Raw genomic sequence first — 16,860 nt, 5'->3', positions numbered from 1 at the left:
CATACTTATGTAAGGGAAGAATCCTGTGCTCTCCTACTCTTTCCCTCTGCAGTCTTTCTGATAGACCTCACTACTTGGGTTACTGAACAGCACAACCAGCATTTCCTAGGTTGGCATTCAAGATAAATCCTTATCCAAGTTGCAGAATAGTTGTTACTAGAAATTCCAGGATCAGTAAAAGATTAGTCACAGCACTTAAATACAAATATTTTATTCAACAGGCTTTAAGTTCTGAGTTGGCTCAAGCCAGAGATGAAACCAAGAAAACACAAAATGATGTCCTTCATGCTGAGAATGTTAAAGCAGGCCGTGATAAGTACAAGACTCTTCGACAAATCCGACAAGGCAATACAAAGCAGCGTATTGATGAGTTTGAAGCAATGTGAGAGCTGTTATTTTTGCATGTATGTTCCTCGTAAAGCTGAACCACCAACAGAGAAAAAAGCAGGCCTTTGCAGATTTGATGGATTGCACCCCACTTTGCCAAAGCACTTAATACCAGTTTGACTACAGTGGCTACAAGACAAATTTAGGGGAATCTAAACAACAGTAAGGCAGTCTGCCAGCTTTTTGCGGCGGGGGAGGGTATGGAGAATTATAGCATTTTTTTCCCCATCATGTTTTCAGTTTTGTTGTTTCATATTGTTTTTTCTTTGGAAACTGATGTGAAATATATAATGACTGACAAGTGTATGTGTTGCTGAAACATTAAGAAATAGAAAGAAGGGAACTGAACCTAAACTGGATGGGTTCTATTTCAGTATCGAGTTTGAAATTACATTTTTCAATGTAGCTACATCATTAAGAGTTGGAAATTGCTGACTTCCAGTTTCATTTTTTTTTCCTCCCAAGTGAAATTCTTTGGTGTTTCATGTCCTGTCATCATTGATGGTTTTCTTTGCCTACCTGTTCACAAAGGTCTGGATGGCAGGTGGTAGTTCCAGGAAGTATTTTTAAATGGAACGCTACCTGTGGGCAGCATGTGGCTGCTGGCAGGCTTCAATAAGTATTGCTTTTCCTAGGTCATTCTTTTAGATGCGCAAAATGTTCTAATGCAGCAAAGGAAAAAAAAATACAAAGCTTCATGTGCTATTTGCTTGTAATTATTTTATTTGCATTAGGGAGATCTGGACCTTTCTGGCAAGGGAGCATATGAAAACATCAGTCCCAGGGAGGGGACAGTATCCTACCTCACTACTATATACATGATGACTGGTCCTTCAAACACCATGAAGAAAGCTGTTTAAATTGACTGTCACTCCACAGCGATTACCACAGAATGCTAGGAGCCCTTACTCCTAGGGTTTTGTTTTACTTTAAGATAGATTTATAGTGCTAAATACTGTCTACTGTCTGAGTTTAAATTGTAAAATCATCTTCTGTGTTTTAAAGCTGTACCTGTCACTGGTATACCATCTCCTGGGAGGGGTGTAGAGTGTGCATGTGAGTTAGTTTGGGTTTGGGTTTCCAAATACAAAATGAAAGTTCCGAGAATTGGAGTATAAGCGTCTGTAGCTTCAGTTTTCAGTGAAGCCAGTATTGTAATTCTTATCTGATGTCGGATCGTTGTTATTATGTCCTTTCTGTCTGAAAAAGGAGACCTGCATTTTTGAGAAATTTGCTTAGAAATTGAACTTAACTGTGAAGTTATTCCTTCTGTTATAGTACCTTAGTAAATATCTACAGTGGAAGAACCCTGCTTTCTCTGAGGATGGTTCAGCTCTTTTCTGTTTGATATTATGCACTCATAAATTTACACTTACCTATTAAAATTTGCCATTTTATTAAACATTTTTTTCATGCACAATAAGTTGAAATTTCTTATGAACAGTCCAACTAAGGCTTTTTTTTCCCCCCTCTTTTTTTTTTTTTTTTGCGGAGTTAAAGGTTGGCTATGTGGGGAGACATCATGAAAATTAAAGATACATTAATATATTTTTGGTTTGCGGGGCTAAACATATCTGGTTGACCTTGAAGACTGATGTGCAGATGGTGTGCACGTGCTTCAAAACGCTGCTTGGTGGAAGTTGGTGTTTCTACTTGCAGTGTGTTGTAAGAACAGTTTTTGTGTCAGGCTTGATACACTGAAACTTAAAAGTGAATTTCAGAAGTATTCGAACCGTTTGCCATAGCAGGTGAAATGCCGTGCTTCCAGCGAGTTGTCATTTTGCCCTGCAAAGTGTGCACTAACACTGATACATCAGTTTCAGTGTTGGGAAAAATACCGGTAAAGTTTGCTGTTCATAAATCTACAGTATGTAGAGTAGGGCTAAATGGATTAGATCCATTTATAAAGCTGTGTGATTATTATTTTTTTTTTAATCTAAACAACCAGGAACAACCATTTGTAATACGGATTTTCACAATGAACAAAATGGTAATAGCTGCTGTGACCAGCAGTTGGGAACACTTACTGGTCCGGAAATACTAAGAATACATTTAATGATTAGTTGGTGAAGTAATTTTCCACATGCTTTTTCCTTTAGCATCATGTTTTGTGTTGTACAATTAAGCTACAATTACATCTACTATTTTGGATAACATTCATTGGTTAACAATAAAGAGATACAGTTAATTTCTCTGAGGTCCACTGTTGTTATTTAACACACTTTTTTCTGACTGCTTTGCTAAATGCCCTGTAATAGCGTTTTTCCAGAGCAGTGTACAAATTTTGATCATCTTTTGTTTCACACTCTGGTCAAAATGAAATTTTTTAAAAAGAGTATTTTCAAATTGTATGTGTAGAGAATGGTGCTCTGCTTGAGAACTTACCACACACAGTTGGGAGGAAGCACTGGTGACTGTCAATTCAAAATGGGATGTGAATCATCAGAGCAAATTGGCTTTCTGGAGAACAGAGGGTAATTTGGCCACATAAGAGCTCTATGGGTACTGTAAGAACTTTCAATCACTGCCTACACATCTTAGCCCCAGGTTAAGTGAAATTTAGTTTAATAGATCAATGTCTTAAGCACTGAGAAACCTTGATGTGTTTTTTTGCTACTGCACGTTATAGTGGACAGTGCTGTCAGACATATGCATGGCTGTAAGCTTTAGATGACAGCGAGTTTATGGGCTTTTTCAACTGTCTAATACATGTGGAGAGAGCAGGAACAGTTCCATCTAAATAGGTGCACAGATTAATCTGCTAAGCAGCTCTCACATAAATTAGCTCTCTTCATTCTGTCTTGTGTTAATGTTTGTTTGGCCTTGCAGTCAATACAAGCACATGACCCTTTTTGTTACTCTGGCAGAATCACTGTGATGATTAAAGTGTGTACTCGATACTTTTAACTGTGCATATTTCTAGTTCTTTACATCTCTCCTTTTGGACTCTGTCCTGCTGAAGCATTAGATTTTAGGTTTCTCATTTGTTAGAAAACTTCTGCATAGGTATGTAAAATCAGAATATTGTGCTTGAAGGGGGAGGTAAGTGCTCTGAAAGTTCTGTGGTTTTGTTTTTGTTGTTGTTTTATTTTTAAATACATTCTTGAGGTGGAGAGAAAGGTACAAAATAGTGCCACTGTTGGCAGGCCAGACGAACACAATCACCCAGAATGCCTTGATGGGAAAGACGACCTTCTATCTTCTTGAAGCAGTCCCCTCTGCACCTCAAAACGTACATTTTCTGGTGGTTGTACTTTTTGAGTATGTTTCTCATATACTCTGTTTATTTTGTCCAAAATGGAACAAAATTCACATCTGTCTTTATAACCCAGTTTGGAAAGCATTGTTATGCTTTTGCCTCTTTCTTAAAACGTCTCTAGAGCTGTTCAAGTAAACTCCTGAAGTGCCTCCAAGGAAAAAGGAGGTTCATTCTGAATTAGGTATTTTTAAGCTTCTGAGGAGAAAGTACCTCCAGTATGTTTTCGTATCTTTTTTTCAAAGAAAATAGAGTTTAAAACGATTACTTAAACCTTTTGCTTTTGAAAAGCAGCTCTCCTGCAAGCATTTTTCATGTCTGTTCACATGTGGATAATGTCTTGTTCGTCCCAAGACACCAGATTAGTTTCAAGAGCTGAGGGTTTTAACAAAAAAGATAAATCCCAGCAGGATGAGGTGGTTGATGCTAGTGTTGGTAATGATGCATTTTGCGTAAAAAATATCAACATAAGAAAATGGAAAACTTCCTTACAAACGAGCACAGTTCACTTATTAATAGCCGTTGTCTCATGCACATGACAGAATGTGTCTTGTCTGGCTGATGAGGTTTTCCTGGAACATGTGATGATCGTCAGTAGATCAGCACGCAAACTGTGGTGATTTCTTTGACCCCCTCAGCGCATATTCTGTTGTTTGTGCGTGGAGATGGAGAGTCACCTGCCCCCCAGCCAAAATGCTGTGCTGGCCAGTTGGCTGGGTGGGTGGCCAGGAGATGCCACCATGGCCACCTGCCAGGCGCAGGATGGTGATGGCCTCAGAGCAATGGTAGAGGACTATAAGGGGTAGAAACGCAAAACCTTGTGGTGAGCTGGAATCCTTAACAGGCCCATTTATTCACTTGTGTTGGACTCCTTTTCAGTGTACTACCACAGCATCCATAAATGCGCATTGTGTGAACAATAATTTGTTTAGCAAATTCAACACCTAATTTGTTGGAGGGAGTTGCACTTTTCATTTCACAGAGCTGGACCCAGGTCTATAGGCATAGGCCAGTTACTTGATCTTGTTTTGATTTGTGGAGTCTATCACTTGTGTTTACTACACAGATTCTGAGTTGATAAATTGCTCCTTTGGGATACAGTTAGATAAACTTTTTGGTTTGCTTTTTTTCACAAGAAGAGACCGCAGTATTTGCAGCAGTGCCTGCAATATTCTAGATATTCAGGAAGAGATAGATTATGCCCACATCACTCATAGTTTAGGGAAAGGTGAAGTTAGCACTTGGAATTGCTGGGATTCCATTAGGTGTTTGTATTGGCTTTTGTAAATAACGTGTCAGAGTGTTTCTGTTGGCAGCTGAAGGCTTTAGGCAGCACAAGAAACGAGGGGAGATGGAAATGCACATCAAAGGAGGCGGCCTGGTTGGTGCAAATATTCCTAATGCATGAGAGCGTAAGAGTTAATGTTCCCTGTGCTCTGGATAAGTGGATCAGGTGAAAGGACATCGAGCTCAGAGGTAGGACAGTTGCTTTGCTGCTTTTTGCTTGTTTGGTGTTTTATTTTTGGTTGTCTGGTGTTTTTTTGGTTGTTTTGTTTGCTTTTAAACTACATTATTTACACAAGAGGAGTTGCCATTATCTGAATATTTAGCTGGAGGCTTTTAGAAAGCCTGCTGCCCAGCGCTTAAAGGTCTTGGAGTTCTTAAGGCCACGTGTACCTAGACTGGCCTCTGTATCACAGCCTGCTAAATTCCAGCAGAAGTCATCCTCTGCAGCCCGATCATCTTGCCTTAGAGCGTTTCTGCCTTGACACGATGAGAGCTGCGTACACACACGGCTCTGGCTGCCCCGTCGCTTGTTCCAGCAACGCGACACCCACGTGTACCCGTGTGAAACAGTAATCACACGACAGGCCCCGCGACCGCGGGCGCTGAACTCTGCGGGATCCCGTATCAAGTCTACGGCTCCCTGTGGCCTCAGCTTTCACGCTTCTTATTCACCCTTGGTTTCTTCATTAAACTTGAATACAGTATTTATCTTCTTAATTTATAGCTTCAATGATGTCCTGCTAAACTGAGCTTCCAGTAAATGGTTGGCTACTGTGTCAAATGTTTTGTTAAAGTCCACTATATTGATAAGTTGGAATAGCCTAGCTTTACTTTTATGTAAGCAACACTTCTGATTAATTGATAATCTCTATGAATATGGTAATTGCAGTTGTATTGCCAGAGAGATTCATTTGCATCGGGGCTGAAGCTGAACACTCTTCTGCCAAGTGCACTTTGATCTTCAACCAAGTAAGTTGCGAACGTGTAGGTAACATCCAGAACACACAGACCAGTCTGTCCTGCCGCTGCTTTTATCGCTGGGAACAAATTTGTTTACATTTGAGTGAGCAGATTCAGTGTTCAGGGATTTGGGATAGGACAGCAAACTTGTTCATGCATCAGGAAACTTCTGAAAGTGATAAGAAATCTTTATATCTCTAATCTACACTTCTGCTCTGTGTCTCCTGCCCTTGATAGTTTTTCTTCAGTTTAATTCATGTTTTGAATTCTTAGATCTCTTCTCTTGTGAACAGTGTTTCAGGCATCTGTTTCTGCTCTGTGCCAGTTGTACTTCTCTTTATTATTAGAAAACGCAGCTCTTCCTCTTTCTTCTTTTGCATTTGGGATTTTGTAGTGGTGTTTTCAACAGCACCAGCTAACTCATCATGTTTAAATTTAGAATATTGCCACTACTCTTCCAACAGTCTCAGATTCATTTTGGCTACACGTTCTCTTATCAGGCATGCATGGTATATGCTGCTTTATAGAAGAAATAACTGACTAATAACTAATTAATAATTGCAGGTAGCAGAACATTTCAGAAAACAAGTATGTTAACGCACACAGAAAACCAGGGAAGATCTGAATCGCAGTGGTTGTACCCATCCGGTTCAACTCTGAGCCCAGGCCTAGTCATGCACACGAGGGAGCACGTGGAGAAGTTCTGTGCTGTGGTTGTGTCGCTCGTCCGTCTGTCTGGACTGTGCTGGGACAGGGTGCCTGTGCCCGCTCAGGTCACAGAGCAGCTGGGCAAGAGTGTGCGGTGCCATGACTTTGCTTTTCTGCACTACAGCTGTCCTGGATGTAAAAACATGAAAAAGGAAAAAAAAAAATGAAATAGTTGACTTTTTCCTGTGGACTTTTCAATAAAAGAGTTATGGTTATGTTCCTGTCTGGCTTCAACCCTCATCTGCAGGTCCCCTGGTAAAAGCAGGTGTCTTTGAGGACTTGTCCATCTGTCTAAGCTGACTTCAAGCAGCAGCATTGGGTGTTTGGGGAGAAGATCTCTTACCTGTCTCTGTTCATTTTTATATGGGGCCATGAAAATAAATTCTGGAGAACCTTCTTTCTAGCAGTGGCTTCTACATGGTTTGGGTGGCCCTTTTCATGCGTGTTTCTCCCAGTCTTTGAACTGGTTCTTATTCCTCACCTTGCTTTACTGCTGTTGCTTTTTTTTTTTGCCCTTGCTCATGTGTCATGCTATTTATTTCATCTGAAGATCAGATTTCAGTTTAGAGCATTGAGAGTTTTAATGCAATTAAATAACTTTGTTTCAGTATGAGAATGCAAATAAGGACAGGGAAGGAAGATGTTGCATAATTATTAGTTTAAAAACATGGGGGAAAAAAGTTGAAGCCTTAAGACTTACTGAAAGAAATACTGACTACTGAGACTACAGGGTGAAGACACGAGACAGGCAGCTACATGTGACAAGGTAGACTTTTTCTCAAACTGTATTTATGGCAGCAAAGTATTTTGGTAGAATTCACCAGGCTTTTATTTCTTTATTGACATTTGCTGGATTCTTTAGAGAGTACTGGAGAAGAGAATACGGGGTATTTCTTCCTTTAATTACTTCTGTTGTGTCTTATTCTATCAATTTAAGAGTAAAAATGCCTTTTTCCTCCCCAGTGATTTTGTAAAACTGTGTTTTGCCTATGACACTGCAACTAGATTTGCAATCTGCAGCTTAATGGATGAAACTATTTTCTGAGGGAAAGGTAGTATAGTTCGCTTTATATTTAGCTGGGCGATGTGTGTATCCAGAAATGTGTATATCGCATGGTTGAACTGTAGATTACTAATACAATATGCGGCATCAGGCTTTGTAATGCCTCTATTAAAGTGAAATACACAAGTTGCAACCTATTTTTATATAAACCTCAATCTTGAATAGTTTTAAAATTCAAGCTTTTTAAAGCTGTGTTTAAAAAGTTGTTTTAAGAATGTTGCAGCATACAGAGTGAGTATGGTACAGTTTTGTCCTTGATACCAAATTGAATCTATTTACCTGCCTGTTTGTTTTTATCCTCCTGCACAAGCCAGTTGTTTCTGGGGGTCTGTGAGCACTGGGAAGCGCGTCACTGGTGTCACTGGTACCTTCCCACTCCACAGTTCCACTGGCTGCCCGAGCACAGTTTCTCTTCCCCACCCCCAGCCAGGAATTGCTGTCACACTTTTGAAACACCCGAGTGATTTTAGTGCTTCTGAATCTCAACCGCATGTCTTATTTGCCTGTGCTGAAGCCCTGGGAGTTCCCACTGGCTTTCTGCGCCAGAAAATGATTTGTGTGGGAAACAGGCTGTGGCATGAAATTGATGTGACATTCCGACCTGTCCTGTGCTGCGGCTGCACTCGTAAACGTGGAAAAGTGCCGTTCAGGGTTTATTACTTTTGAATATCAACTCATTCTCTATGCTTATTGAATGACAAACTGGTAATTAAGTATTTTTCCTGATTCCTTTTCAATAAAATTCTGATTTGTTAATAATTATAACTCAAGTGTTTCTCTCAAACAATCAGGATGAGAGGTTGACGCTATAGGAAGGCTGAATTTAGAACACAGGTTACTCTTTGCCTATTCACAATATAATATATTTAAGGAAGTTACTCTCTAAAAGGAAAACATTTTCAAGCCACTTCAACAATGAATTTTCATAAAGATCAACATGGAAAATATACATTTTTGAAGTGTATCTTCACTCAAGTAAATTTTGACTCGAGAGAGATTCTTTATACTGTCCTCACCTTGTCTCCAAAAGGCTCATGCAAGACAGCAAACTGAATAAGCCTCAGAGCCTACAGAGCAAACGGCACGTGTGCTGTGCTAAAACAGGGTCTGAAATCATATTGGCTGTGATTGAACGTTCTACAAATACGTCCTAGTTTTGGTGCATTTATGTACAAGGCATCTAGTTTCAGCCGCCTTTGGGAGCAGTTTTAACACAGTCTTACCTGTGTTGCACGCAGCTGTGGTTTGTGTCCTCTGCATTAGCAAATTAGCCCTTTAAAACTACTCCCTGGGTGGATTTTAGGTTAGGTTCTTCATAATGCTAAAATTTGCCATCAAAACTGTATTGTTATGTACAAGAATCTGACATAGAGGAGCAGTTAAAGAGAGCTGGACCTGCTCTTCAACCTGGAAGTCAATGAAATTGGGTTCTGGGTGTCCTTGGGGGCCTTGGCCACAAGAACCACGTGTTTCTTAAACCGTTCTTTTCTGGTGCTCCCTCATTCTGCTGACCTCTGAAACAAAATTCAGTTGGAAGTTAAATTCAGGAATGTGATACTTTTCAGAGTAGTTGCAGGGAGTGAAGTATGGCTCTTGTGATGTTGCTGCATAATTCTATTTCTTGCTTTTGTTCACTATCCTTTTGCTTAATCTGCTTGATCTCTCTGTGTCTTTCTGTGCAGGTTACAAAAGTACGATCTCTTGCAGCCCTTAGGATAGGAACAAGGTAAAGCTCAGCAGAAGACCTGGGGTCTGCCAAGGCCTGCCATTGCGCTTCTGTAAATCTGGACAGTTTACAGCACTTTAAATTAGGCGCTGCCTGGTCCGCGAAGAGTTTTCTGGAAGGACCAGGAAGTGCCGTTACAACATTTCATTAATGTTCGGTTCTCTCATGGTCTCCCTAAATCTTTCCTTTGTTGTCTTTTCCCAGGAGAAAAGTAGCTTTTTGAAGTATTTAAGCTGTTGTTCTCCCCAGAAAAACAGGAAATAATACTAATATGTTAATCTTTAACATGTAACGGGATGTGTTAGAGCGAACGGTGACGTGACCATTTGAAGTGCTTGCGGATCTCGTAGGCTTTGCCCACCGCTGAAGTGGTGTGGGAAGCCTGACTCTATACCCAGCCGGGACAAAGGGAAATGAGAGGAGATACTTTCCAAGTTTTATTGGTTTTCTACACAATTTCTAGTAGCCTTGATGATACGTGAATAGCGTCAGATAATTTTCTATTGTAAAACTCCCAATTTAATATGTCTGTACATACATTTCCAATGTAAGCACCTGTTGCCACTTGCCTTTTTGTACGCTATTAGGATGTGCACACTGTGTATACGTAACTGCGTTGAATTGTGCACCCTGCAAAAAAAGCCTAAATAAATGGGTCTTAATGTTAATTCGAAGAATCACTATTCATTTGATGATCACTGTTGCTTATTACTAGTGATTTTTTTTTTCCGCTTCTTTGAGTTTAATTCATTTTTTGCCACCAATTCCAAGTGAAGTTTTCTGGTGAACATCTTGTGCTGTGATTAGATAAGCCGTGGAAGGCTGAATTTGCAAAGAATAGATTGCTCTTGAAGGATGAGATGGGAGCTGGTAATTAAGGCAGCTGGTAACTGAGTAGATGGACACCTGCATTATTCCCAAATTCAGTCAGCATCCCCATGGAATATACCAAACCTTGGAAACATTAGTGCTCCTCACGGTGCCTTCCTGCCCAGTGATCTGCACGGGGAGCTGTGCGGATCCACCAGAGGACTGGGATCTGACACCGGGCTGTCGCAGCCTTGCAGCACGTGTCCACAACCAACAGCCGACCCCTGCCTGACCGGGGGCTGCCCCGGTGCTCTGCGGGGCTCCTCCTGAGCAGGGCTGCTGCCTCGGTGCCTCTCCTGGCTGGCGCTGGGTTACTCCAGGGCACCGCGGCTCCAGCAAGGCCCTGGGGCTCAGCCCTTGGAGGATGAAGTTTTGGTTTCAGACCCCCAAAGGAATATCAAATCCAGAGCTGTGGGATTTCAGGGGCTGCTTTTGCACATCCAGGCCAGTGCAGGGGCCTTGGCACTGGCGGGCTCAGCACTCGAGTGATTCTTTTAAAATTGTTCCTGTAGTCTCTCCCTGCATGACCCATGTTGGGGTTAGAGATGCTCCTGGTGCTCAGGGGAACCAAGGCGTGGTGGCATCCATGAATTTTATCCCTAACCAGATTTTAAAGTTTCTGCAATAACTGCAACTTGAAGCAGCCTTCTCTGAGACAGTGCTTACGTCAAGTTTCCAACAGTAGAAGGTAACAAGACCCTTTCGTACAAATACATCTTCAGTACAATTGCAAAATGTTCCTAAGGATGTTATCTGCTGTTGTGCTGCCCTTGCTGATGTCACCTACCATGCTTTCTGGTTTCTGTTGCCAGTGTTGAGTTCTCTGGTGGGTGTCCTGCAGAGGGGCAATTGGGCAAGATGAGGTGTAATGTACCTTAGCAGCCACATTTAAAAATAGAAACCTGAACAGCAGTGATTTTTGGTGTAATGGAAGCTTTGGGCTCTTTCTCACTGCTGGTTGTCGCTTTGTTCAAGACGTAGCCGCTCTGACCGCTGTAACAGGTTGGATCAGCCCCACGCAGGTGGGACGTGAGGGTTCACACCTGCTGTTGGTGGGCAGCAGGAGCTGGTCTGGGAAGCGGTGGCAGGTCCTGCCGGTGGCTCCTGGGCACCCAGTCTGGGGATGTCACCTCCCGTGCTGCAGCAGCCGGTCTGTGCAAGCTTTGGTGGCTGGAAGTGGTCACTGTCCTCCACGCGGGTGGCCGGCGTGCCTGTGGGCAACCACAGGAGGGCTCTCGGTCACCCTGACGGATCAGGATTTCACCCCGGTGAAGGGGCTGTTGTTGAAATAGCAGATTGGTATTTACTTGTAGCTAAAGGTCTGTCTGATGTATTGTTGTAGCAGAGTTGTGTGAGGAAAGGTGCTGTGCTGCAGGGAAGGAAATGTGAACTCAGCCATGCCTGTGGATGCCAGCGTGAGAGAGCGGCGCCTGCTCTGCAGGGCAGGAAGCAGCTTGATCAACACTCACGGTGTTTTTCTTCCTTCCCCCCCTCACCTTGGTGCTATTTCCACACGTGGTGGCAGACCAGTGGCTTCTGTGCTTCTTGCAGAAGTTCATCGTGGTCTTTCCTCTGATTTCACCAGTGGGTGTCGCATTCGTGGCCACAGCAGGGTCTGGGTTTGAAGGCAGCCGGGCAGGGGCTGGCTGGGGTGCAGACACCCGGCTCTCAGGGCTCGGCTGCCCCGGCTGCGGAGGGCAGTATCGTAAACATACATACAGCTGGGGTTTTCCCAGTTCCTATGACGGCATGACTGGAGTTCTGCTGCCACTTTGCTCCCTCTGTGCGCCGAGGAGTGAGCGGAAGGCTGCCCGCCTGCCCAGCCCCTCTGGCAGTGCTGGCCCTCAACGGGGGTTGCTATCCCACCAAATTAGTTTTAAATGTCAAAAGAAAAGGGTGAAGTGAACAAATTATATTTCATTAAAAGCCTGATCCAGGTTTAGCATAGGGCAGCAGCCCATTTCCCGGCAGCACGTGGCACATGAACACTTTCCATTTTTATCATGCTGACATTTTCCTTTCTCTGAAATAATTCTATAGATGTAGCCCATGCCAACCGCGAGCAGCTCTGCTGTGTCCCGTGTGCAGAGTTTCAGCGTTAATTAAATCACTTTGTTGCAGAAGGAGCCAAGGGAAACTAATTTCTTCTTGTATGAAATAAATCGGTGAACAACCACAACGTCATCGCTCCCTGCAGCTCCTGGGCCACCTGCCTCTCCTCGGCCCTGGGGACTGTGATGAGACCCCAGACCCCGAGCGCGGGGGGTGGGTGGGGATGGGGGTCGCTGCGCTCTGTGCCCCCCAAGCCTGTTTCACTGGGGCTGAGCCCCAGCGGGTCAGTGGTTTGGGTCAAGTCTGCTCACCCCAGAGCCACCGCACCGGCAAGGACGGCAAGCAGGGCTATGAGCCCCACCACCTGAAATGAGTTTTGCTACTGCACTCAGTCTGTTATTTTGCCCCGAGGGAAAAAGAGACTTTCTACTTCCAAAATTGGCCAGACAGAAATTAATTCCAGGTTTGTGCATGCCCAAAAGCTTTGTACAGGTGGATGGAAACCAAATTCCTTCTCCCTGCCTCCCAAGCAGCGCTGGCAGGACCCCTGTGCAGATTTTGCAGTTTTCCCCTTCCCAAGGGGTGGAGGGTCGGGTCACCCAAACCTCCGCTGCAGATCCGGTTCCAGGTGCCATCGGGGATCTCTATAAGCCAACCTGGCCCGTGGAAGGAACCTGCCTGGCAACTGCCCATCGCCCACTCCTCATCCCCTGTGCTCCTGCTGCTTACGCTTCATCCCCCTCATGTAAATTAATAGTGGTGTTTCACTTCTATCATACCTACCTGCTGCTTCTGGCAAGTTCTGCTGAGGGGAAGGGGTTGGGAAAGGCCAATATAAGAAAAAAAGGTCCTTCCCGTGGTGGTGATTAAATAGTGGGACGCTGTGAACATCTGCACACCTGCCATGGGGTGCTCACACACATGTCCCAGCACCAGCTGTTGGCCATGGGGAGAGTGGGGCAGCCTGGCTCCAGACCCCAGCCCCGTCCTGCCCGGCGGGACACTGGAGAGGACAGGTCTCCTGGGTCTCCTACAAGCTGGTTCTAGGCAGGTCCTCTTCAGCCTGGAGCTTTTCCCAAGCTCTTCTTGGAGAGCCATGTGGGGTCGGACAGCAGGGCAGCAGCTCCTACCTTGGTAGCCGCAGGACCCCAAGAGGCTGCTGCCTGGTTGGGAAGGTGCAGGGAAACAGGGTCTGTGAGAAACCTGATCCATGCAGGATATTTCAGTAATTTTCAACACGTTGCTGCTTCTGCCATGCTGAGTGTCTCAGGAGTGGGTCCTGACACTGAGGAGCAGGGCGATGCTGGCGTTTACTGCGTGCACTCGTAAACATTTGTACACTGCGTGCACACTAAACATTTGTAGCCAAAGGGATAGTGCACACACTGAAGCAGAAAGTCTCTCATCCACTTCTTCAGCACAGATTGATCTCAAAGATCCTACAGGGCTGGAGGACAGTGCTTGGAGCAGCCAAAGAAACGCTTTCTCCTGCTTGGAAATGGTCTTGCAAGAAGGGTCCCTGTGTGGTTGTACAACAGCCCCTTGGTCACAACAACCCCCTGCAGCGCTACAGGCTGGGCGCAGAGTGGCTGGAGAGCAGTCAGACAGAAAGGGACCTGGGGGTGCTAATTGACAGGAAGCTCAACATGAGCCAACAGTGTGCCCAGGTGGCCAAGAAGGCCAACGGTATCCTGTCCTGTATCAAAAACAGCGTGGTCAGCAGGACAAGGGAAGTGATCCTTCCCCTGTACTCTGCATTGGTGAGGCCACACCTGGAGTATTGTGTTCAGTTCTGGGCCCCTCAGTTCAGGAAAGACATTGAAGTGCTGGAGCGGGTCCAGAGAAGAGCAACACGACTGGTGAAGGGACTTGAACATAAGACCTATGGGGAGAGGCTGAGAGAGCTGGGGTTGTTTAGTCTAGAGAAGAGGAGGCTTAGGGGTGACCTCATCACTCTCTATAACTACCTGAAGGGAAGTTATAGCCAGGTGGGGATTGGTCTCTTCTCCCAGGCAGTTAGCAATAGGACAAGGGGGCATGGGCTTAAACTCTGCCAGGGGAAATTTAGGCTGGATATTAGAAAGAAATTCTTTACAGAGAGAGTGGTCAGGCATTGGAATGGCCTGCTCAGGGAGGTAGTGGACTCACCGTCCCTGGCGGTTTTTAAACTGAGATTGGACATGGCACTTAGTGCCATAATCTAGTAAACGGACTAGAGTTGGACCAAGGGTTGGACTCGATGATCTCTGAGGTCTTTTCCAACCCAGTCGATTCTGTGATTCTGTGATTCTGTAACAGTCTCTCTGGTCACACAGTCTGCACATTAACTCTTGTGTCTTATGGCCCAAGCCTGGTGACAGCTCAGGACACGCTCTAGGGCCTGTTACCTCTCACTTCTTGCAGGGACAAACTGATGGTTGTGGTTGGGCTGCAGGTACCTGCCCAACCTGCCCTCTGCTCCTCAGCTCTTGGCATTCACAGCTCTCAGCCTTGGAGCAGCTCAGCTTCAACCCATCTCCTGCCCGCAGTTCGCTTCTGCATCTGAGGTGGGTGAACGTGGTGTTGGTTTTTGTCTTCGCTTGCCCTCAGCCGTGCCCTTGAGGGAAATGTGACTTGCAAGAAAAAACACCTGTCTTCTCCTTAACTCCTCTGGGTGGGGGGCTGCAGGTGAAGCAGAGCAGGATGGGGCCCTTGGAGGTGTGTGCAGATTCTTCAGACAGCTCTGCTCAGCATGATAAATGTAGCAGAAGCAATTTGCCCCTCTGAGACTATACTGTGAGTCCTTCCTTTACCTGCACTTTGGGGATGGAGCCTCAGCCCATTTTCTTACCTGGTGAATAACATGATGCTATGTTTTAGAAGTGTGAGGGAAAGCGTGCAGAGGATGCTTTTTCATTTCCTCCTCTACTGCAAATAGATTTCTGGATCTATCACGCAGAGATGCAATGCAAATGCTTTAGAGCTGGGATGTCAAACTCATTCTCACCGGGCGCCACATCAGCCTCATGGTTGCCTTCAAAAGGCTGAATGTAATTTTAGGAGTAGTTACATTTATGAAGTGAGGCTGATGTGGCCCCTGTGAGAATGTTTGACACCCCTGCTGTAGAGAGAGCCTTTGAGCAGCAGCCCAAAGAAACCAACAGCACTGCTGTGCGGATCTGCAACCACGGAAACCTCGCCTCAGGTCATCGGCTCGTCTCTTCTCGCTGGAGATGTGCTCATCCGCCCTGAGCCCTCCTGCTGTTTACATACACGCTCTTTGCTCAAGCTCCAAGCAGTGATTTAATGAAAAGTAGCTGTGACAATTCAAACAGTGCTTCCGGAAAAATAATGTTGTATTTCCATGCGGGGCGTGTGAAGGCTCAGCTGAGCTGAAGGCGACGGGGGCAGCTGGGCCAGCACCACCCTGCCATAGCCCAGCTGGGCTTCTGGCAATAAGGCGGCAGCCGTGCTCCGAGTCCAGCAGCAGATCAGAAAAATGCAATGTGACCACAAACCTCTACGCTCAGGGCCAAGCAGCCTCGGCAGAGCTTGCAGAGGAACCAAAACACAAAGCCCAGCAGCTCTTAGCGGTGGTGCCTGGTCTGGAGCACCCTGGGAAGCGCCTCCCACCCCTCACATTGCACACAGGCAGCTCCCACGGCTCCCGCTCCGCTGCCGGTGCGACCCGCCATGGTTCAGAGCACCCCGTGCTCAGTGCCCAGAGCAGCAGCCCGGAGGCAGCGCTGCCGTGTTTCCATGCGGCTGCTGCGCAGGGACCCACGTTTGCCCCGGTGCCTCAGCACAGTAACAGCGCGGGCTCAGGCTGCATAGGGCACAATGGCTCTGCAAACCTGCATCAAGCAACTCACCCGTGGCCACAACCGATGAAGGGCATCGCTTTTTATTTGTAGGCCAGCTGCTCATTCCAGCTGCGTTCGTGCCACCGCACGTGGCTCCTCGGCACTGGGCTGGCAGCTGCTCCTGCGTCCGCACGTGGGGAGGGAGCGGGCAGGACTGGGGGTCCCAGGGAGCCCAGCCAGGCAACGCCATTGGGCAACAGAACATCATCCAACAGCTCCGTTGATTCGGAATAGTCATTATATCACAGCTTATTGCAGCTTCTGCTGTATCTTTGCATCCATCAGATAACTATTTTCATTCTCTTCTAAATTCTGTTCTGTCTACCCCACAACATTCTGAGCTCCACCAATAATAACTGCACGATGAAAGACAAGCAGATTTGTAGCAGCAGGTGGAAGGAGAACAGGTCCCCTGGCACAGTCTCCATCCAAATCCTGCTACTGAATAACTGACATTGCTATTTAACCCCAGAGTTTTAGTCTTTTCAGTCAGTAAAATGATGGGAAAGCACCTATTAAATATTAATTACTGCATTAAAAATGAACTGATAATCTACAATAATTTCATGTGTTTGAAATCCTGTTTAAATTTACTCAGAGTGAGCACTTCTGTTGCGCAGGTAGGTAAACGAAGCTGTCTACAACTCACTGCTACCGTCTATGCTGCTCTTGAGATCATTTTGTTTTTATGAAACAAAACCAGCCCATC

At 45.3% G+C, this 16,860-nt stretch overlaps 1 protein-coding gene across 3 annotated transcripts in view; it reads left to right on the top strand.

The window, feature by feature from the left end:
• Positions 1 to 10,055, top strand: part of RDX (radixin) — a 48,829-nt gene extending 38,774 nt beyond the window's left edge. For all 3 annotated transcript variants that reach the window (XM_065049142.1, XM_065049135.1, XM_065049125.1), the window contains 2 exons: positions 222 to 382; positions 9,344 to 10,055. In XM_065049142.1, the coding sequence (XP_064905214.1) occupies positions 222 to 382; positions 9,344 to 9,380 (198 nt within the window). In that variant the 3' untranslated portion in view covers positions 9,381 to 10,055. The remainder of the gene's footprint in view (positions 1 to 221; positions 383 to 9,343) is intronic.
• The last annotated feature ends 6,805 nt before the right edge of the window (positions 10,056 to 16,860 follow it).

The sequence above is a fragment of the Columba livia genome, chromosome 1 (assembly GCF_036013475.1).
Source record: "Columba livia isolate bColLiv1 breed racing homer chromosome 1, bColLiv1.pat.W.v2, whole genome shotgun sequence".
In the NCBI taxonomy this organism is placed as follows: domain Eukaryota; kingdom Metazoa; phylum Chordata; class Aves; order Columbiformes; family Columbidae; genus Columba; species Columba livia.
The sequence above is the reverse complement of the archived record's forward strand: the minus strand, read 5'-3'. Positions and strand labels throughout refer to the sequence as shown.